At 31.3% G+C, this 23,878-nt stretch overlaps 1 protein-coding gene across 2 annotated transcripts in view; it reads left to right on the plus strand.

Annotated features, from left to right (window-relative positions):
- Positions 1-787: 787 nt before the first annotated feature.
- The window catches only part of LOC110663535 (cytochrome c6, chloroplastic), a 101,864-nt gene continuing 78,773 nt past the window's right edge, over positions 788-23,878 (plus strand). The window contains exons 1-2 of one of the 2 annotated variants that reach the window (XM_021822881.2): positions 788-1,011; positions 1,096-1,219. In XM_021822881.2, the coding sequence (XP_021678573.1) occupies positions 952-1,011; positions 1,096-1,219 (184 nt within the window). In that variant the 5' untranslated portion in view covers positions 788-951. Of the gene's footprint in view, positions 1,012-1,089; positions 1,220-23,878 lie in introns of both variants that reach the window. The other variant, XM_021822880.2, reaches the window with a different exon arrangement.

Below are 23,878 nucleotides of genomic sequence, written 5' to 3' on the forward strand. Positions count from 1 at the left end.
TTTTACTTAATTTGATTCTATTAGACCTAAGTGACTTGTAATGCATTTGATGTTGTACTTAACTAAATATGACTTTAAAGTAATTCTAGTGACTTGTAATGCATTTAATGTTGTACCCAACTCAATTTAACTTTAAATTAATTCTAATTTTAATATTCATTTTTTACAAATTTTAAATTTAAATAATAAAAATAAATATTTTGATCTGCCTAATATGCAACCTATAAAATATATTTTCCATGTTGATCTAATGAGTAACTTGGATTCGCTTAAAATTATGATTTATTTTGATATTATTATTTATATTGTTGCTAAGAAAAGTCTTTTTATATTAGATAGAAATTATTACAAATTAATTTTAATTTATATATATATATATATAATTTTAATTTATATATATATATATATATATATATATATATATATAATCATTATTACATGTCCAAAACCGTGACACTAAAATTAATCTCTGTTACCGGGCTGGTTTCAGTTTGAATCAGCTCGAAATCGCTAGTTCATGATTCATGGTTTACCAAAAAAGCAAGCATGAATCGGTCTGGAATCTCCCCTATGATTTTGGTTTTAGTTTTAATTCTAGTTTAGATTTTGATTTCAGTTTGATCCGGCACAGTTCAAATTTATAGGTCTAATTTTTTCAAAATCTTTTTACTTTTTAAATAAAACAAATTGATTTTTTTGGAAACCAAACCAAATGGTTTTGATTCAATTTCAGTCCAATTCATTTGTGATTAAAGTCAAACACTGATTTAACTGGTTCCAATCCAGTTTACACCTCTCTGGTTCGGAACCTGCCAATGGCGGTATCCAACTCAAATTAATGTGAACCGACCCCTTCCCATTTGTCATATGCCCATATCTACATATGGACTTATTTCCTAGACACTTGACGCTTCATCATTCGCAGTCTTCCAAATACATCAATCCATCAATATGCAGATTCTGTCTCTTATTCCTGGCTGTAGAAATTTAACATACAACTCCTTTTCAACGGTATCTATCTTTCTCTTTTTGTTTGTGTATTTTTTGAAGCAAATAGACTTACTAAACGATGAGGTTGTTGCTTGCAAGGGAAAGAAAAAGCAAAGAGAAATTGAAAACCCAGTTCCTCAAAAGCGGAAGGAAGTGAATTTTGTGCAGAGCTTGGCTCCACCTCTAATGGCTGCTTTTGTTTCCTTATCTCCCTTTTGCAACACCCCAGGTACTAACCACCATAAACTTCGCTGGATAAGTTATCCGCTAGATATATTTGCTTTTATTCTGAAAAATGCCCCTGCTTTCTTTCTCTTTTCCAAAAAATGGCATTCGCTGTAATTATACTTTAATAAAAATTTGAACTCTTGTACGCACGTTGAAATTAGTGGCATGAAAATGATAAAAAGAGACAAATATTTTTATATTATGTTTATACTTTTTATATTTAATATTGGATTTTATTCTAACTACAAATTATGTCATATAATAAATTAAGCTAGCTACTTTTGTAGAAGTCATAATATATTGTTCTTACGGGGTAGAGTTAAAAAATTTTAATTGAAAAGGCTAATTAAGAATGTGTATTCCATTCAATTTTTTATTGATTCTAAAATACTAATTGAATCAAATTAAAATTAAAAAAGAAAAAGTAAATTAAGTTAAACTTGAAAATATTTGGTTTATTATTAGTTATAATCAAATTAATAAAAAATGTAACATATATTTTATATTAATAAAACATTAATAAAAATGTATTTATTCATTTATATATATAAAAAATAATAAAAGAATAATTATAAATTAAATATTATTAATAAAATTATAAAAAAAGTCAATATCAAAATATTATATTAAATCCTTTCATAAAATTTATAGATTAAAAAATTTAAAATAAATATATATATTAAATAGATAGATTATAGGGCATAATAACATAAGATTAATAAAATAATAATCACTAAATTTAAAGAAATATGAAAAGATAGATATAAAAAAACAACAAAGTAAACATATCAAATAAAAATAAATGCACATTTAAGTTAATTAATTTAAACACGATGAGGCATAGAATCAAATTTCACCACTATTTTGAGAAGCAAAACCTCTAAGCGTAGGTTCCCCAATCTGTCCACATGAGCTTTGGTGATCAAGATCATTGAACCCTTGAACCGTCACTCCCTTCTTGTGCTTCTCACTTGTTTGGCCAATAAAAAAACACAAGGTTTGGAGTTTTGGATCTTTGGTTTTCTTGGATAATTAGAGAAACAATTTCTTTAATTTAAATTCAAGAGTCATAACTTCTAATGTCTCTTGAATTTCTTAGAAGAAAAGAGGAAGGATAATTATTTTCTTGGCTTGAGAGAAAATAAGAAGAAAAAGAAGAAGAAGAAGAAGAAGAAGAAGAAGAAGAATGTTTCTCTCTTTTTTGCATGTTGGTGAACAAGTTAAGGATATGAAAATTCCTAAACATATTTATATGTTTAGTAGAATCTTTGGGAGACAAGATGGACCTATGGCAAGATTGTTGGCTTTTTGTCTCCTCTATCCTTGCCGTTTGACTAAAAGTCAAAATCTATAAACTTTATTAGTTGCAAATTACTTTATCCTTTTATCAAGATTAATATCCCAAATGCTTCTAAAGTCTTTAGGAATAATCTTGACATATACCAACATTTCAAAATTGAGTGTGATTGCCATTTGCTAGTACTAATAGCATATACAATATGCTGCCTTGTACTCATCTTTGTATACTTCTCTCTTTAAGAGTCTTAAAAGATGAACCCTTAAGAAAGTTGGATATTTTGCCTCATAGACAACAACCTTTCCATTGAAGTCAAACATGTTGAACCCTTTCAACATCCTTTTAAATTGCAGACCTATTGGAGAATCCTATCATTCTTATTTGCTCGATCTCTGTAGATGCTAAACCAAGAGCATAGGTTTCCTTCCCTATTTCATTGATGGAGAAAGATCTATACAACTAAACTTTACAATCACTAATATGCTAATTTTCATTTCCTATCAATGAAATGTCATCCATACACAAGATCAGGAAAGTAGTTGCTCCCACTAACCTTCTTGTACATATAGAACTCCTTGAAATTTTACTTAAGAACATTAGCGGATCTCTTAAACTTACACACTTTGGAATCTTTCCAAGATAATGTCTTCTTCCATGTTTCCATTAAGGAAGATAGCCTTGATAACTAGTTGCCAATACTTACAATCACAATGTAAATTTATTACCATTAATACCTAAATGAATTCAAGCATAGTTTTAGGTAAGGAGGTTTCCTCATAGTCAACCCCTTTCTTTTAAGTAAAACTCATTTGACAATTAGTAATGCTTTATAGGTCTCTACCTATCCATTTGAACTTTTCTATTTCTTGAAAACCAATTTCATCTTCCACTAGATACCATACCCATGGAAGGTTTACAAAAACATAGATGTGGTTCTTAATAGTTGAATCCATTTTGGATTTTATGGCTTTTATCATTAATGAGAAATCTATGTTCAATATAATTTCTTAATTATATGTATGATCATCTCTATGATCAACCTCTACATGTGAAAGAACAACTTTTTTATATTCTCATGTAGAACTCTATATCTCTCCAAAGGATGATATATACTATTGACTTCAAAGTATTGTTATGGTGACATTACTAATAGGTATAAGTTCATTACTGGAAAGATTTTCATCCATTTAATTTTTTGTTTGATGTCTCTTCATCTAATTTTATTATCCTTATTTTGTCATTTTCTTATAGAAACTCTTTCACAAGAAGAATAGCCCAACTTAATTATAACAACTCCTTGTCTAGCAAAAAGATGGAAATAATATCCTAAATACCAAACAAATTTATTTGCTATCAGATTCTCTTTTAACAACTCAAATCTTAATAACTTTAAGACTTAGTGTAAAACCACGACATATCTAATAAGTAGTAGAAATTGATATTAATCAAACTCTATTTTGAAGACTTAAAGCTGTTAATAATGCTAATCCCTACAATAAGGTTATCAATTTCTTATAGTTCTTCATATTATGTACTGTGTCCAACGTAGTATGATCTTCTTTTAGACATTCCATACAACTATAGTATTCTAAGAGGATAAATTTTAACAATTGTCCCTAAACTTATCTAGTTGTAACATTACAATCCCTCAACTTAAAAATGTAACATAAAACCTCATCAACTTTCAAATTTTACACAGTAAAATCCCTCTAATCTCTAATTACTAATTTTTCAGTTAGATGCTCACCTGAATAGTTCCAACATAGAGCTTAGTCAGTATTTTTCTTTTCTCTCTCAAGCCATGTGTAAATTGAATCATTCTTCTCTCTATAGACAAAATAATTTTTCATATGTAAATAGAATAATTTTACAATTTGCATACAAGAGGAGAGAGAAATATTGACTAAACGCCATGCGGGAGCTATTCACATTAGTTTCTAACTGAAAAATCAGTAATTGAAAGTTGGAGAGATTTTACTATACAAAATTTGAAAGTTTAGGGGTTTTCTATTACATTTTAAAGTTAAAGGATTGTAGTGTTATAATTATATAAGTTCAAGGACAATTGTTGAAATTTATCCTATTCTAAGAGGATTTAATTGAGATATAACATTTTGTTCTTTTAGGAGTTCATTGAATTTGGTGCTTAAGTATACTTGGCCTTGATCAAATCAGGAACTTTAATAACTTTTCCCATACATTTCTCTACTTTAGGTTTGAATTGTTTAAACCCTTCAAAGATTTCAAATATATATTTCTCCAAACATAAACATCCTTAAAGCATTAAGAAAAACCTTTTCTAACCATTTTCTAGATGGATAACATATATTTCCATGTATTGTCCTAAAGCTCCTTTAGTTCATATGATTTTTGTCATTTTCCATTTAGAACAAGACTCACCAGTCAAATTAATGAGGACCAAGTCTTTGTCTTTCCCAACTTAATGATCCTATCTTCTGCAATTTGACATAGTCACAAAAACCAAGTTCATTTTAAATTAGATTTGGTTTTAATGATTATATTTATCTCAATTTAATTGTTTGGAATTGTTTTGTTAATATTATCAACATAATGAATACATGGTTCAAATAACCCATGCAAACATTTCAGTTCCAAAATAAAATGTAAATATCATTCATGAATCTAGATTCATATCCATTACAGTCAGACTTGATATAGAAATGATGTTATATGAACATTAGGTATATACAAACATAGTCTCAAAACAAAATACATTTGTATAAAGATAGAACACTATGGTCTTTATAGCAACCCTTGCTCCATTTCCATTATCCTATCAATCTTCATATCTTATCCAAGCCTTATTGACTGTTAGTTCCTACATGTCTACACATATGTGAGAACTGACTCAAGTATTTATAATGATGAATGATGAGAACTTTAGAATACCGATAAGAATACATAGACATACCTTTATAAGGCTTATCATTATTGCTTTTCCTATATTGCAAGTACTCTTAGCAATTCTTTTTTTGGTGCCTTGCTTTTTGGCAATGGAAACATTTTCCTCTGCCCACATCCTTAACCTTCTTATCCTTAAATTGGCTCTTAGACACTATCTTTGAAAGTCTAGAGATTGAAATATCCTTATTCTTGCTAATTTACTCTTAGTCCTACTTGAAGTAGAAGCAGCTAAGACAGCTTCCTTTCCTTTATTCCTAGGCATAGTCTTTTGGGTTTTGATAAGTAATTTTAACAACTCTATAAGTGTACACTCCAGTTTGTTCATGTGAAAGTCTATAATAGACTTAAATAAAGGGTTGGGAAGAGATTACTAGATCAAATCTAGCTGTGAGGCAAAATCCTTTAAGAAATCATGACTTAGTGCAATCAGATTGTGCAGGCTTTTTCCCACATTAATCCTTTCTAACACCTTAATCATGAACAAATACTTTGATATCTCATGTCTTACAGTCCTATTCTATTCACCATATATATCCAAGGGAATCTCATGATAATTTGTCCAATAAGATGAATATATTAGCATGGCTTGGCAAGCCAATTAGGAAAAATATCATAAGCATCATATATGAATAAGCATCTTAAGCATAATAAAGAACAAGGCACTAATATATCAAGAACAGGCTACTTTTTTCATTCATTTATCACAATCAATATAATTGGATTGGCTGTCCTTACATCACCTATAGACAGGGGGGAACCTACAAGGAGTAGGAGGATAAAAATTCACCATGTAACCTTTGTAGGCAAACCAGGATTTTTAAAGTTGTTTGTGAGTTATCATGCTCCCTTTGCAACTCATTACTCATTATGGCAAGCACATAACAGTCATCATCATATGCCACTTTCTTAAAGTGTCATGTTCCTCTTTTGATTCTCCTTTAGATATAGGATCTAGAGGTTTTAAGTCCTAAACATTTAAAATTTAAAACTATTTTGAAATTCCTATGCCAATCCTAAAAATTTGGTCCAGTGATCTTATTGGCATCTAGCATGCCAACAAGGACGATGGCAGGTAATGGTGCCATTATCATCCTATCAAAATTTATCTGTAGAGAATAATAAGATTTAATTAGTACATTACGTTTTGTAACTTACCAAAATGATCATGGTCTTTTGATTAAAATAGTCCTCTTACTAACTTGGTGAATCTTATACTTCCAAAGTATGAAATAAAAATCATAATTGCGTGGATTTCTAGTGGGTCATTGAATTCTTATAAACCATTATAAGTCCTCAAGTACATCTATCTTGGACATAACAATTCAAAAGTGAGCTCACCCTTTGCTAATCACATTTCATGTGAGGCTCGATCAATAGTTTGGCTCCTAGTGCTCAAAACTTCAGGTATATCAATATTAGCCTATATTGCATTAATTAAATTATACTCACTAAGTTGCAAATATGCAAATTTGAACCTTAATAACTTTAGTACATCCGTTCTTGGCCACTAAAGTATTTGTATACTCATAATATCTCATGCTTAGCAATTACTTCAAGAAGATCTTTTAGACCAAATACACCATCGACTGTGTAACCATAGCGGATAGTGCAAATGTCTAAAACTTCCTAAGAGATTACCTTAGCAGCATGATGTGGTTTACAAAACTATACCATTTATCAACTTAATCATTTTGATTAGAAGATTCCTTGGTTGACTTATTTACTATTGGGTCTCACTTTGCACATTAATCGTTTTAGTATATACATATCTCATATACATCAATAAGAGCATAAATATCTCATATATATTCATTCATCAATAGTAATATAAAAGGCATGATCATAGACTTATGGAACTCTAATCCCAACCACTAGGATTAGAATTAAGGACATTTTAAGTTATTACCCACCTATATCATGCACATACAAGTCTTCAACTCTTGATATCTTATGCTCTTACTAATCTCATCAATGTGTTGGGCTTCCTTTATTCTTGTAAACTTCAATGTCCTTACATTAAGTATCCTTGCATACCAAGGCGAGAATTGTAAAAGAAAATGAGCTCACACGTCTAAATAAATTAATTTACAACCTATTATGCATTATAACAACTTATAATACAACCCTTGAAAAAATAAATATTAATTATTACAATCTAATAAATAACAAGGAGAACACACAATTGCATTAGTCTTCTATAGTCCATGATCATCCATCATACATTTGCATACATTTAACATTTGAATGAAAAACTGGTATGGAATAATTCCTAGCATACAAATATCTCATATTCATAATGAAATTTTGGAATCACATCCAAAAAACATATTATTTTGGTTAAGAATCTAGTTAAACATTTTAATAAAGAGTTTGGAAACAAAAGAACTTGAATTCAGTATCATCATATTGAATAGGACAATCACACGACCTGAGACATGACTCTTGTGTTTGCATGCTTTACTGTGTAGCAATCACAAAAGCTAACACACGAGCCCATGTGGTTGGTTGTGTAACTTTCTATTTTTTAAAACATTATTCTCTAAGGAAAAAAATGATTTTACATGGCCCTGTATAACATTTACATGCCCATTTGAATTCACATAAGGGGTCACACGACCTTGTGCAATTGTTACACTCCTTAAGAAGCAATCACACAAGCTCGTGTAACATTTGCACAACTTGTTCAAATGTTTCCTTCCCAGCAATGCAGTCATATGAGTTGAGACATGACTCATGTCTTTGCATGCTTCACTGCATAACATTTGCACAATGTGAAAATGGCCCCGTGTGTCTAATTGTGTAACTTTCATCAGGCTTTAATTTTTCAACACAAAACATGTAAGAAGTATTCACACAGCCTCGTGTGACATTCATATGATATGTGTTCTTGTAAATCCCATAGTCCTTCATTTCTAAAACATCACACAACCCCATGTAACCTTTTCATGATCTCGTGTAACTATACATTACAATCACACAAGATACCACACGACCTATGTGTCTAGTCATGTGATTGCAAATATCAGAAAAACTACATTGTTAACACTTGAAACGCAGAATTTTTGGGTTTTTAACCAACAAACAACATACAATGAAACTCCTAATTGTAAAATCAGGTGGCTCTGATACCAATTGAAGGTGCAATGGAACCACGAGTATAATTTTTAAAAATATTACCTTAGATGTCATGCATCTTATGCAAATTCATTTTAGTTTACAATTAATATCACATATTAAGCACAATGGTTACAACTTTTGTAACCTCAATTAGATTTTAGCCTATTTTGCTATTAGAAAGCTTAAGATTAAGAACAATCATTTTAACCTAAACTTAGGTTTAGGGATTTCTTAATAAATGAAGTGCATAATCAAATTTTACCACCAATCAAGGAAGCAAAACCTCTAAGTGTAGGTTTTCTACACCATCCACACGAGCTTCAGTGATTGAGATCATTCAACCAACAATTTCTCTAATTTAAATTTAAGAGTGACAACTTCTAATGTCTTTTGAATTTCTTAAAAGAAAGAAGAAGAAAACCAATTCTTTGCATTTGGATTAACAAGTTGATGAGAACTCCAATGGACTTGCCAAGGAACCCCTAAAGTATTTGAATCAATTCCTCAGAACCCTCACAATTAGATTCTTCTACTTGAAATCACTTTACCTAAAACCAACCTTGTGGTAGAGAACTAAGTGAATAATTCCAATAGCAAAATAAAGGATTTAAGACCCAATACCAACCTATGGTAGAGAACAATAAGTCTCATGGCCTTTGATGAGCTTTGCATGGCTTATGGTGCGCCTAAACACTTCTCATGGCCATGAATGCATTTAACACTCATCCCACACCCCTCCCATGAGCCTCATATGCCTCTTTAGTGTGTCTCATGGCTAGCCATGTGCCCAAGGGACTTCTCATGGCTAGCCATGCACCTCATGGCCTCTAAAACCCTTCCAAATGCATCTCACAAGAAGCCATATGCCCCAAAGGACTTCTCATGGCTGGCCATGCCCCTCATGGCCTCCAAAACCCTACCAAATGCATCTCACAATAAGCCATGCACCCTAAGGGACTTCCCATGACTGGCCATGCGCCTTCTAGACCTCTTCCCATGGTTAAATGTGAGCTTCTCATGGTTAGGTGTGAGATAGCTCCTCTTGCAAATAAAGATGTTTTTGCCTCAAACTCAAGGCTGAAAGAGAGAATCTCATGGTTAGCTGTGAGATATTATGTCACTTTTGGAAAGTGAAGATATTTTGGCTTTTTATTACCATTTGGTGGAGAAATTATTAGCAATGAACACCACTAACTCCATTCATGCACAGTTGCACTAAAATGACCCATTTAATCTCCTTGAGCAAACTAAACTTGTGAATTCCAACCTTGCACACTTGAACTAAGATGATCCATTTGAGCTCTTTGAGCATACCAAGTTTTTCAATCTCATGTCTCTTGCCAAGATGTACTTGAATGAACCTTTGAAGAAATTCTTTAAAACTTCTTACTCACATGATCACATCATGCCCTCCTTCACAGAAATTTATCCTCAAACTTATACCTTTATTACAATAAAGGAGAGGGTTACAAACAATAAAAATAACAACATAATTAACACAGAAATGATATCCAATTCTAAAAGCATCACAATCAAGCTCACTTAATAATGGCATAAAATAAGATTTTCTTTTAAACATTTCACATATATATTCTTGCTCTTTCCCCCACACAAATTCATCATGTTTTTCAACTCTTTCTTCCACAAATTTCCTATAGTAATTGGGCAATCCATATACACTACTCACATCATTTACAAAAATATCTTTTTCCATGCACAAACAATTCTTTAACTTGGAATTCAAAATTTTCAAGTGTTCATGCATATTTGTATTATCTTTCACTTTGTCATCGAGATGCACAAGCAAATCATGCATGGAACATTTAGGTATAAAAATTCTTTTTTCTTTGCTCAAGAATCCATCATGAGTATAATTGTCTTGAGATGCATTTTCTCAAACTTGGCAAGCACTCCAACAAAATCATCATCATTTGCATAAATATTTCCACATACTTAAATTTTAATAATATAGCCTCAAGAACATGATTAAATGTAATCCCTCTATTAGATGATAGTTGAACTTCTAAAGGCTCTTTTTCTTAATTATCTTGAATGACATTAGCTACTAATTTCTCCTTTCTAATTGGTGGTAAATCACTTGACTCCCCACTTGGAAAGACACCTTCACATTCCTACAAAATAGAAGCAACAACACTAGATGAGGAAATGTCAAGGTCAAAATTTGTGTCAAAGGAACTCTTTTCACTTTCTCCTTACTTCTTTCCTCTTGTCTCTCATTTTCTTTCTTTTTAAGCTCTTTAACTAGTTTTTCTTCACTCTCTTCAATTCTCTTAATTTTAGAAACTTCATTTTCATCTTTTCTTTCTTAACTCTCATGTTCTTTATTTTTAATATTTTCCTCTTACTTTAATTCTTTTTTTCTCATTTGTCTCGATTTCAACATTGTTGTTTCACTCTTTCTTTCTTGGCTCTCCTTTTTGCTCAAACACTCACGTTTTGCAAGTTCACTCATCTTCTTTTTTTCAATCTCATTTTTCTCCTCACTTTCAATATTTTCCCTTTTACATCCATGTTCATCCACTTTTTCATTTTTCTTTCTATTTTCACTTTACTTTTCAATTACTCTTTTAATTCTCATTTGATCCTCATGTATTTGTATAGGAGATAATAGTGCCAAAGTAACCTTTCTACTATCCCACTCAAAAGAATACATGATCTTATGTTTATTATGAGTCACTCTTTTATCTAATTGCCAAGTACGGCCAAACCACAAATGAGAAGTTTGCATGAGAACAACATCACAATGAACCTCATCCTTATACCTCCCAATAGAAAGTGAAACTAACCCTTGTTTTGTCACCCTAACTCCTCCACACTCATTAAACCATGGTAACTTATATGGCCTTGGGTGCTCCAAAGTATATATTTCTAATTTCTCAACCAACAAAGTGCTAGTAATATTGCATCTACTTCCTCCATCAATGACCATATTACAAGCCTTGTCTTGAATAAGACACCTAGTATGGAAGTTATTATCCTTTTTGCAACTCATCACCTCCCTATCTTCTTTCTGAACTCTTCCATTTTCTCTTCTATTCTCTCCTATATTCTCTCTTTCATTTAACCTCCTATTGTCTTTCCCATTCAACCTCTTATCATTAGGTGTTTCCAATTTCTCCATAAAATTACCAAGCATCTTGTTCACTTGCTCAAATTTCCAATCTTCCTTACTACTTCTATGAGACATGTTTACATAACCTATAATAGAAATGTTAGAAAAATATACCTCACAATACTGCCTCAAGTGTTTACACTCAACAATGTCACTCCCCTCGTGTTTCACATAATAAGACTTTTTCTCTCTTATGTCTCGGCACTCAAGTCTTTTACCAGTCTTTTTCACCACTTTCTGCTCTTTAATGGACTAATCAACCTTAAAAATGACAAATAAGTCACAAGGCTCAACACAAAAGGTTTCCAAGAATGAGACGGACAAAATGAGTTCATAAGAAAAAAAAATGATCCTAGAGCCAACAAATGAAAGACACCAGATTAAGAATGAAATTTCGAAAAAGATATTAATAAAGAGTTTCAATATAATGATCAAACTAAAATATATCCAACAAAATCAACACCACCTACACTCAAGGATGTCACTCCCCTTGTGTTTCACATAATAAGACTTTTTCCTTTTTATGTCTCGACACTCAAGTCTTTTACCACTCTTTTTTACCTTTTTCTACTCTTTACTGAACTAATCAACCTCAAACATGAAAACTAACTCACAAAGCTCAACATAAAAAGATATCTAAGAATGAGAAGGACAAAATGAGTTCACAAGGAAAAAAAAAAAAAGATGACACTAGAGCCAACAAATGAAAGACACTAAATTAAGAATGAAATTTCTGAAAAGATATCAATGAAGAGTTTCAATGCAATGATCAATCCAAAATGTATCCAACCAAAACAATACTGCCAACCAAACAATGTTTCAAACAACCAGCAAAAAACTCAAATTGTATTTTAACTTTTGCAATTTTCAATCAAAACTTTTCTTTTTTCCTTATCTTTTTATTTTTTACACTCGTCTACTGTTTGCTAGTTTACAAGCCGCAAGTGCACAGATCGCGAATAAGTAATATAATAGTAAGTAGAGTATTATTCCCATGAGGAATTTATAGGTGTAAGTATTAAACAAGATAGCAATTTTGACTATTTAAACTATCAAAGTTATGGAGAAATTAATTCTAAACTACTACTAGAATATTGGGAATTAAAGGAAAATAAAGCTGAGAGTTTAATCTAAAAGAATCTATGAACTAAACAATTCTAGAATTAAGATTTTCCACTTTAACCCCATTATGGATTTAACCTTGCTTATTTAATAGATTGAAGATTGTTAATTTGATGGAAATTAATCCTAAGATATCTTAGGTCCTCTCTCAAGACACCTAAGGTGTATTTTAATTAATTTAAACTACTTTTATGGCGATCAATCTTAATTAAAATCCTTTAAGTTCTTTAATTAATTATGAAGTTCGACAAAGGATGTTAGCCTATCTCTAGGTCAGATTTTCTAGGTTCAAAATCTTAATTTCTAATACAAACCTTCACCTTTTAGTTTTTTAACTAGTAACTTATATCATAACTAAGTGGGTACCAATACATAGCATTCATTAAGAATACAAAATATTGAATCAAAGAATAAGACTTAAATCCATTGAATAAACTTAGTATGTATCTATAATAGAAATGAAAAGTGCTACTCTCCTAGTTCTAGAATTAAACAAACTACTCATTCATGATGAGTTTAACCAACATATTGTAAGTAAAATAAAAGAACATAAAGCAATTTGAAGAAATAAAACAAAAGAACCCAGAAAAAGATTCTGCAGCTTTGAACTTTTAGAACTTCAGTTGAGAGGTCTTTTCCTTGGTATTGATGCAGCTTCTCTTCAAACGGCTTGAAAAACTAGGGTTTGCAAGGCTAAAACTAATTCTAAATTAGAAGATTTCTTTCAAAGGTGTGTGTCCTCTCCTTGTTTTGGTCTTCTAGTACTTATATTGGGTGTCTCGGGGTCATGTTTTAGAGTCCCAAGAGCCTTAGAAGCCTGTTCAGAATGCAAGGAGTGGAGTTGGAGTCACATTAGAAATCTGCCTACTACAAAGTACATGGCCCAAGGGCGTGTAAATTTCTGGATGAAATTTGGCTTTGTTCAGGTGGGAGACAGTAGGTTACACGGGAGTCTTTAGGTTTACACTAGGTGAAGTACACGGCCCGTGTGCCACCTTCCTTTCTTTGGCTATTTAGATTTAAATGTCCAGAGAGTTACCCAAGGCATTGTGAGGTACACGAGGCCAATTGCCTGACCCGTGTGCTATGGCTTCTTCATGTTTTCTTCAATCTTCTCTTACGAGAGGGTTACACGGGCCTAACTTCATCCTTACATGAACCATGTACTATGATGCAATAGCTTTTCTTGCTTTTCCTTATCCCCAAACATGTCTATTTGACTCTTATGCCTTGTACTTCCTTTAAAACACTTGAAAAGATACCAAAAACATGAAATTCAGTGGAGATAAAATAAATTGACAAAAACTAATAAAATTAACTAAAATGCATGCAATTAGCTACCTATATGCTATGAAATGTAGCGCAATTGTGCCTTAAAATATCTATATGATACAAGTGTATCATCTGTTAGCAATTCTCAAGGAAAAAGGGTTATTATGATAAAACCACAATAATAGTAGTAATTCACCTCATTTGTGTTTTCTCTTCTTTCTTTTTTCTTCTTTTTTTTTCCTAACCAAATATGCAAAACTACCAACAAAACAATTGAGATATCACTAAAATTGCTGGAACAATCAATTTAACACAATAACTTCTCAAGCCAAAGAATATGGTTCTAAGAGATATTTCATCAAACACTATTATGCAATTAGTTATTTTGATTCAGAAAAACCCCGAACAATAGAGATAATACCCAAAAATGGAAATCAACAAACAATAAGCTCAAAAGGATTCGCATGAATTAAACAAATAACAAACAAAACTAAAGCAAAATGTGCAAAGAAAAATTAAAAAACCAAACGTAAACTAATGAGTAAAGGAAGATGATCAAAATGCAACACAAACAAAGAATTCCAAAAGACAAAAAAAGGAATCTAAAACTAAAGAAATTAATACCAAACACAAAATTACATGAAATGAAAAAAAAAAAAAAAAAAAAGAACAAGGATAACCAACCTGATCAGAGAGAACCCTAATGGACTTGTCAAGGAACCCCCAAAATATTTGAATCAATTTCCTAGAACCCTCACAATAAGATTATTCTACTTAAAATCACTTAACCCAAAACCAACCTTGTGGTAGAGAACTAAATGAATAATTCAAATAGGAAAATAAAGGATTTAAGACCTAATGCCAACTTATGGTAGAGAACCATGAATATCAAAGTATTAATTTTTGCAAGTGATTTAGACTTGTCAAGAGCAGAAGTTTAATGAAAAGCTATAGATGAGAAAACTCTCTCACTAATCAATTAATTAATATCTCAAAGTTGTGTTTACAGCTCTAAAATAATCTATTTATATGCATCTACTAATATAAAGTAGAAATAACTTAAAACCTTAGGAATATTAAAAGTCATATACATAATGGCACTAAAAATAACCAAACACCAAGTCTCACAGCCTTTGGTGAGCTTCCCATGGTCGGGTGTGAGACATTCTGCTCTTTTTACAAATAAAGATGTTTTTAGCTTTAACTCATGACTAAAAGTGAGAATCTCATGGTTAGGCTTGAGACGATATGTCCCTTTTAGAAAATGAAGATATTTTAGCTCTTTATTACCAAAAGTTAGAGAAATTATTAGCATTGAACACCACTCACTCCATCCATGTACACTTGTACTAAAATGACCTATTTAAGCTCCTTTACCATGCCAAACTTGTGAATTCAAAGCTTGCACACTTGAACTAAGATGACCCATTTGAGCTTCTTGAGCACGTCAAGTTTGTCAATCTCTTGTCTTGTGCCAACATGTGCTTGAATAAACCCTTAAAAAAATTCTTTGAAACTTATTGCTCCCTCATCATGTTTGTTGGTTTTACAACCACCGCAAGTACACGGATCGCTAACAAGCAATAGAGTGATGACAAGAATATTGTTCCCACGAGGACCGTGTTGAGTACCGAACTATAGTGATTTTAATTATCTAGACGATCGAATTATATAGAAATAGTAATTGAATCTAAATTAAAAGCAATAAAGTCTAAAACAGTTATCTAAACTAAAATACCAATTGATGAGAACATTCTAAAGCTAGAGGTTCACACTTCAATCAATTATAGAATCAATCTAATTCATTCAATAATTGAGAGATTATTACTTTGATGGAAATTAATCCTAAGTTATCTTAAGTCCTCTCTTAAGGCACTCAAGGTGTATTTTAATTAACCTAAACCTTACTTTCATGATGATTAGATTAATTAAAACCCTTTAAGATTTTTGATTAATTTTGGAACTCCACAAAGGTCATCAGCCTATCTCTAGGTCAGATTTCCTAGGTTCAAAACCCTGATTTTCTAATACTAATCTTCACCTTTCAGTTCTTCAATTAGTATCTTAGATCATGGCTAAGTGGGTACCATTACATAGCATGCATTAAGAACACAAGAGTTTGAATCAAATAATAAAATTCTCAATATATAAAATTAAATCAAATAAGATCCATTATTAAATTGAGAGTGCTACACCCTAACCTTAGAATAAAGAGACTACTCACACATGGTGAGTTTTACAATCAAGTTTATAAAAAGATAAAGAGAAGCATGAGGAGAAAATAGAGTGAAAGAACCCAAAAGGAGAGTTGCAACTTTGGACTTTTGGAATTCAATTGAAAATTCCTTCTAGCATTCTTACAGATCTTGTTTCTCCCTTGCCTCCCTTGAAGTTTATGTGCATCCTTGAATGTAAATTAGCTCCCTTGAATGTAAATTCTCCTACCCCTTTCAATTCTTGACTTGTTATATTTATATCTGGTGTAAAAACCCTAATTTTGGAGTCCTAGAAGCGTTAGGAGTCCATCTGGGTTAGGTTGGAAGCAAGAAAAGCCGCATCAGAATTGCTATCAGGAGACTTTACACAGGCTGTGTGGTGATACATGCCCGATGTAACTTTATGCCAGTTTGTTTTTCAAGTTCTTTTCAGTCCAGAGAGTTGCACGGGGTTCAGGAAGTTACACGGGGTAGGTTACACAGCCCGTTTAATGCTTCTGGCCCTGTATTCTTCACGTTTTGACCTCTAAATCTCTTTCAAACTCGTCTTTGATTCTAGAACCACATAAAAACACCTGATAAAATATAAAAATCAATGAATTGAGTTGGATTAACATGTTTTCTAAAATAATAATAAAAACACATAAAAATAAATATAAAATAAGACTAAATGCTAACAAAATGCAACCTTAAATGTCTATATAATTTGACTTAATCAAATACCCCAAAACTCAAACCTTTGCTTGTCCTCAAGCAAAACAAAATTTTATAAAAACTCATTGGAGTACTTAGAAACATAACTAAAAACTTAACTTGCATATAATTGGACACTCTTCAACCTTCATACCAATTTTCACTTTTAAGGCATAGGGACCATAGTTGCTGCTAGAACCTCACCCCCTTTATGTCGTTTCAACTAATTATTCTTCTATACAAGGCCATTAATAAGTCACAAATAACTTATTTTATCAGGATAGACCTCTATTGTGGTTAATTATGGTGAAGTGACTCAATTTTAACTCCATAGGCATATCTCAATTTTCTATCTCTACTAATGTAACATACACTTTTTAAAAGATCAAAAGGTCTTTAAAAGGGTTGTAATGGGGCTAAAAGGGATAATGACTTGGTTGCCAATGAAAGGTTTTTAGGGAATACAAATACGAGAATAGCATGTATGCATAAAATACCAAGTATACTAAGTTTATTCTATTGATTTTGTATAGAGAGGAGGGATTTTAGTTTTTCTATAGTGCCAAATATGCTTCCATGATACTTATCTTGGGACTTCTTCTTCTTCTTCTTCTTCTCTCTCACTCTTTTTCTTTTTGTCCCTTTTGTCCTCTCCCCCAAACTCATTGCTTTTCCTAGGTTAGAGAGGCAAATTTTTCTTTGATTTCAATTGCACACTTACACTCTTTCTTGAGTTCTACATTCTTTCTCCATTTTTTTTTCTCTCTCTCTTTTTTTTTTTTTTTTTGCACTTAATATACTTTTTACTTATGCATTTAGCTTCCTCAAAAGGGTAGGGTAGGTATTTAGGCTAGAGGCTAGGTAAATAATATGGGTAAGCAATAAATTCTAAGGGATAAATATAGGCTTCAAGTTGGCTGCAAGGGATATATATTTTAATTAGGGGTGGCTAAGGCTTAGTGAGGTTATATCAAAGAATGCCTTAATCATCTCTTCATCAAGCATATGCTAGGATTCGCCTTGATAGGTCCAAGAGATATGTTTTAGAGCTGGCGAGGCATTTTTAGGTTTGCTTGTATTTGAAAATTTTTCTCATAATTTTGCAAGTTCAATGTAATAAATTAATGGCTATGAAGGGGTTTAACTAGTTTAATTCTACTTAGGTGATTAAGTTCTTCACAAACAACATATTGAAGCTTTTTTGCCCCATTTAGTTACATTCATTTCTCTTTCTCAAAGAGTTTAATCATTAGCTCATCAAGGTTCTAGTTATAACTCTAAGTTAAAAGCCTTTTGAAATAGTTCAAAATTTTCAAAATTTACAAAAATTTTCTAGGTTTTTGATACACAAATATAATATAGACATAATAAGGTGATGTAGAATGAAATATAATATATGAATGCAATGCATGAAATACATCCCCAAACTCAAATTTGACATTGTCCTCAATGTCATCAAGATATCATAATTAGATCAAGAGTAATATCATAAATGTAATAACAAGAAAAATCTAATGGTTATAGAATACTCCCCCTTGAAGCGTGCCTTCCTTTGAAGATTTGTGGTTTTGATCTCCATTGCTCCTTTCAAGTGCTTCTTGAACCTACAAAGTGAACAAACATCAAAATCAAGTTTGGGAGGGTGATAAAACAAAAGAAATAGACAAATACAAAAATTAAATTTAAAACTTGGGTTACCTACCAATAAGCGCTAATTTAAGGTCATTAGCTTGACCCCTTTTAGAATTGCTGATCAAAAAGCGATTTTAACCCAAAGTAGTTGTCATGTAACACCACATAAGGGTCTTGATTTGTGGTACCCTCAAGTTGGCAACATCTGAAACAATATTGCACGTAGAATGAACAACACATGGCTTGGAGTGATAGGGAAGAGGACTGTTATAGCTCATGGAGGGCGTGTGATGATGTAAGAGGTGTCCATGATAGAAAAGGGTCTTCTGGTGGTGTATGTGTAAACATCATTAATGAACTTTAATTGATAGTCTTATTAATTTCTTCATCTACCACCTTCATCTCTGATTTGTCTTCATGTAAGCACTCTTCCAATGACCCACCAACAATAAAGGAGTTGTTTTCTTCAACCATAGGTTAAATCTCTTCTTTAAGTAACTTTTGCTTTTGTGGAAACTCTACTAGCATCTTCAAAGGAATTTTGTTCTTGAGGCTCAACTTCTTCTATAGGTTCAAATTCCCATGAAGCTTCTTCATTCTCCCAACTTTGTTCCATTGATTCCTTTTCATAAAGTGATAGCTCATTGTTTACCATTAGATTGCCAAAATTTTCCAATGGAGCTACTGCTTCTTCAAGTCCAACTCTATTCTCTAATTGCAACTCGAATGGTTGGTGTGAAATATTAGGTTAAAAGGTGTGTGGGGGGTATTGGTGGCTCCAACTTTGTAGTGAAGGATCCCAATGCTAATGGTAATGAAAATATGCCATGTCATTCAATAAGTGAATGGCATCCTTATGGTTTTCTTTGAAGAATGTGATCACCAGTAGCCCAAGCTCCACAATCTACCCAATTCCTTGTCACTTCATCCATACCATTGTAGAAATTGAGAGTGAGTTCATAATTTGAAAGACTACGATTGGCAAATTGCTCTACCAATTCATTGAATCTTCTCCAAGCAATGTCAAATGGTTCATTGTGTTGTTGAATAAAACTTATCAAGACCTATTGATGAAACATCTCAATGTACCTCACAAGAAAAACAAGTAAAAATAAAATTAGACAAGAAATAAACTATAAAAGAAATAATAATGTCTAGATTAATCAAATCACTAATCGTTTGATATCAAGCACGGGTCCTTGGCAACGGTGCCAAAAACTTATTTGCTAGTTTTACAACCATCACAAGTGCACGGTTCTCTAATAAGTAGTAAAGTGATGGGTAGAGTATCATTCCCACGAGGACCATGTTGAGTACCGAACTATTTTGATTTTAATTATCTAGACAATCGAATTGTATAGAAATAATACTTAAACCTAAATTGAAAGAAATAAAGTCTAAAACAATTATCTAAACTAAAATACCAATTGATGAGAACATTCTAGAGTTAGGGGTTCACACTTCAATCAATTATAGAATCAATCTAATTCATTCAATGATTGGGATATTATTACCTTGATGGAAATTAATCCTAAGTTATCTTAAGTTCTTTCTTAAGGCACTCAAGGTATATTTTAATTAACCTAAACCCTACTTTCATAGTGATTAGATTAATTAAAATCCTTTAAGATCTTTGATTAATTTTGAAACTCCACAATGGTCATCAGCATATCCCTAGGTCAGATTTTCTAGGTTCAAAACCCTAATTTTCTAATATTAATCTTCACCTTTCAGTTCTTCAATTAATATCTTAGAAGATGGTTAGGTGGGTACCATCACATAGCATGCATTAAGAACACAAGAGATTGAATCAAATAATAAAATTTCCAATATATTAAATAAAATCAAACAAGATCCATAATTAAATTGAGAGTGCTACACCCTAACCCTAGAATAAAGAGACTACTCATATATGGTGAGTTTTACCGTCAAGTTTATAAAAAGATAAAGAGAAGACATGAGAAGAAAATAGAGTGAAAGAATCCAAAAGGAGAGTTACAGCCTTGGACTTTTAAAACTTCAACTAAAAATCCCTTTAAGCAATCTTGTAGATCTTGTTTCAACCTTGCCTCCCTTGAAGTTGATATGCATCCTTGAATGTAAATTGGCTCCCTTGAATGTAAATTCTCCTCCCCTTTTCAATTCTTGACTTGTTATATTTATATCTAGTGTAAAAACCCTAATTTCAATGTCTCAGGTTAGAAGTAAGAAAAACCGCATTAGAATTGCTGTTAGGGGACTTTACATGGGCTGTGTAGTGATATGCGCCCCGTGTAACTTTCTGCCACTTTGTTTTTTAAGTTTTCTTCAGTCCAGAGAGTTGCATGGAGTCCAGGAAGTTACACGAGGCAGGTTTCATGGCCCGTGTAATGCTTCTAGCTGTGTATTCTTCATGTTTTGACCTCCAAATCTCTTCTGAACTCGTCTTTGATTCTAGAACCACATAAAAACACATGATAAAATATAAAAATCAATGAATTGAGTTGGATTAACATGTTTTTTAAAATAATAATGAAAACACATAAAAATAAATATAAAATAAGACTAAATGCTAACAAAATGTAATGAACATTAACCTTAAATGTCTATATAATTTGACTTAATCACATCACAAGTTAAGGATATGAAAATTCCTAAACATATTTATATGTTTACTAGAATCTCCTTTTGGGAGATAAGATGGACACATGGCAAGATTATTGGCCATTTGTCTCCTTATAAAGGAGTCAAAGGCCACATTTCTTTATCTTATGAAAACATGTAAGAAAGCCATATCAGCCATCAAATTTCCACAAACTCTTACTAAGTGTTTAAGCCATTTAGCTTTTCCTTTTGCTTTTCAAGCTACATTAGCTACTTGCATTTTTTTTCTTGGCTTTATAAGCCATAAAAGCCATATTAGTTCTTCAAACAATATCATTTATATCTAGTATAAATTATATCATAATTAAAGTTCTTTAATTATATGCTCATATTTTACAATTAAATATAAGCTATTTTTCTTCTTATTAACCATTCCTTTGAATTTAGTTTCAAGTCATGCTAGGAACTTTGTAATCTAATTGTAAACTAAATTCATTAATTTAATTAATCAATTAAAGCATTTAGTTAATTAATCAAATTAATTATTATCTTGATCACTTAAGCTCTATTGTATATGACTTTCTAGGTTCATGGCTAATTGGCAAAGAGAATATGATATTAACTCTTAATATTACTGAAACTCTTTCCATGCCTAAAGTGAAATTCCCTTTCCACTCTTGATTCTCATAAATTATGCTTAACACCTAGTATTGCTTGTCATTTAGTACTCAATTAGTGATGAATGAAATTCATCCCATTCCTTATAACCTTGATCATACATACCATGCATTAAAGCCTTTTCATTATAAAGTCCTATAGTTTATGTCAAACCCTAATTGCTTCGAATCATATGTCTTCATCTTAATTCTAATTCTTGATTAATTAGACTTTCCATCAAAAACTCTTTTCTAACAAAGTTTAATCTATCTTGACTAGGAACTTTTATTTATCAAGAACAATTTAGATGGCATAGTACTTTATCTCTATTTATTTTGAGTAACAAATCCCATCTTGACTGACTACTTATCTCTATTTATGACTAGTGAGCCACAACACACTGGTATACCAATACATTGTATAAGTATGTAAATAGTATCAAACTCAAACCACTTATATACAAGATAACCATGTCATCTAAGGTTAAGAGATTATATGTACTATTACGATCTAGATGATAATATATTGACAAGAGTAAACTCCATGTATATATCATCTATGTGCCACTAGTTTAGGCTACTTATCTTATAAGTGCCCACTGTATTTTTCTTGACTTCATAATGTTAAATAGTATGAGACTTACCATTCCACTTTCTAATATGAAGAGGAAAAAAGGTGGCAATCTAATTGGATAGATCATGTCTAATGGGGAGTATCCTTGACTTTGAACCATTTCTTATAACAATTGATCAGATAGTTTTGTCACTCATATTCTCAACTCCTTGAGAATTGAACTTCCAACAAGAAACTAAAGGATTACTCTATTAACCATAAACATTTTAAGTTAAAAGAAACATAAAAGTGATTTGTTAGGAATTAAGTCTATAACACATAACATTAATGTATTGCTCTAGGGCATGCCACTAACATAAATTATGACCAATGGTGAAACTAGGCCTAAATATTGTCTTTTAGGTTGAGTTATTTGACCATATTTAGGCTTATGATATCATCAATGTTTGGCCTATATATATCTCTGTGTGTGTGTGTGTGTGTGATTTAAAACGTAGAAGGCTAAATAGAAAAGGCTATTTTTTTAACCTAAAATATATTTAACACATTGGGCTAGTCCAATAGGTAATAGATATTATGAACAAGTTCATTCATTAATATATATACTTTTACACTCTATTTAGAGGGAGAAAAGTAAAGTAAAATATTTTTAAAAGTAAGAATTTTCATGATTTTTGAATCATTATAACTTTTTATTATTTAAAAGGAATGGAATTTTTAAAAAAAAAATATTTGAAGGTTTTCGAGGGAAAAATTTATCAATATATCTACTAACTAGGGAATTGCTCGTGTTAAAGCATGTAGCTATTAATAATTTCAATTTATATATTTTCTTTTAATTTTAATATATAAAAATAATGTAATGTTTTAAATTTTAATTAATTACTTTAAATTTTATTTTTATTATTTTTATCTCTCAAAATTTTTAATAAAGATTTTATAATAAAAATAATTACAATCTATTTATATATAATATAGATATGAATATATGTAATTAATATGTGTTAATATAGCATAAGTTATCTTATAATAATAGCTACTTATTATAATATTAATAGGGTAACTATTAGATAATTATAACTCACATTTAATAGAAAATGCTACATGACAAGGATAAATTTTGATAACTATCTCTGAATTTATCTAGTTGTAACATTACAGTCCCTCAACTTAAAAATATAACATAAAACTCCATCAACTTTCAAATTTTGCATAGTAAAATCCCTCTAACATCTGATCGCCAGTTTTTCAGTTAGACGTTGATCTAGATAATTCTAGCTTGGAGCTTAGTCAGTATTTCTCTTTATCTCTCAAGCCATGTGTAATTTAAATCCTTCTTCTCTTTATAGATAGAATAATTTTTCATGCATAAAGAGAATAATTTTACACTTTGCATAAGAGAGGAGAGAGAAATGTTCACTAAGTACTATGCGGAAGCTA

The sequence above is a fragment of the Hevea brasiliensis genome, chromosome 11 (genome assembly GCF_030052815.1).
Source record: "Hevea brasiliensis isolate MT/VB/25A 57/8 chromosome 11, ASM3005281v1, whole genome shotgun sequence".
In the NCBI taxonomy this organism is placed as follows: domain Eukaryota; kingdom Viridiplantae; phylum Streptophyta; class Magnoliopsida; order Malpighiales; family Euphorbiaceae; genus Hevea; species Hevea brasiliensis.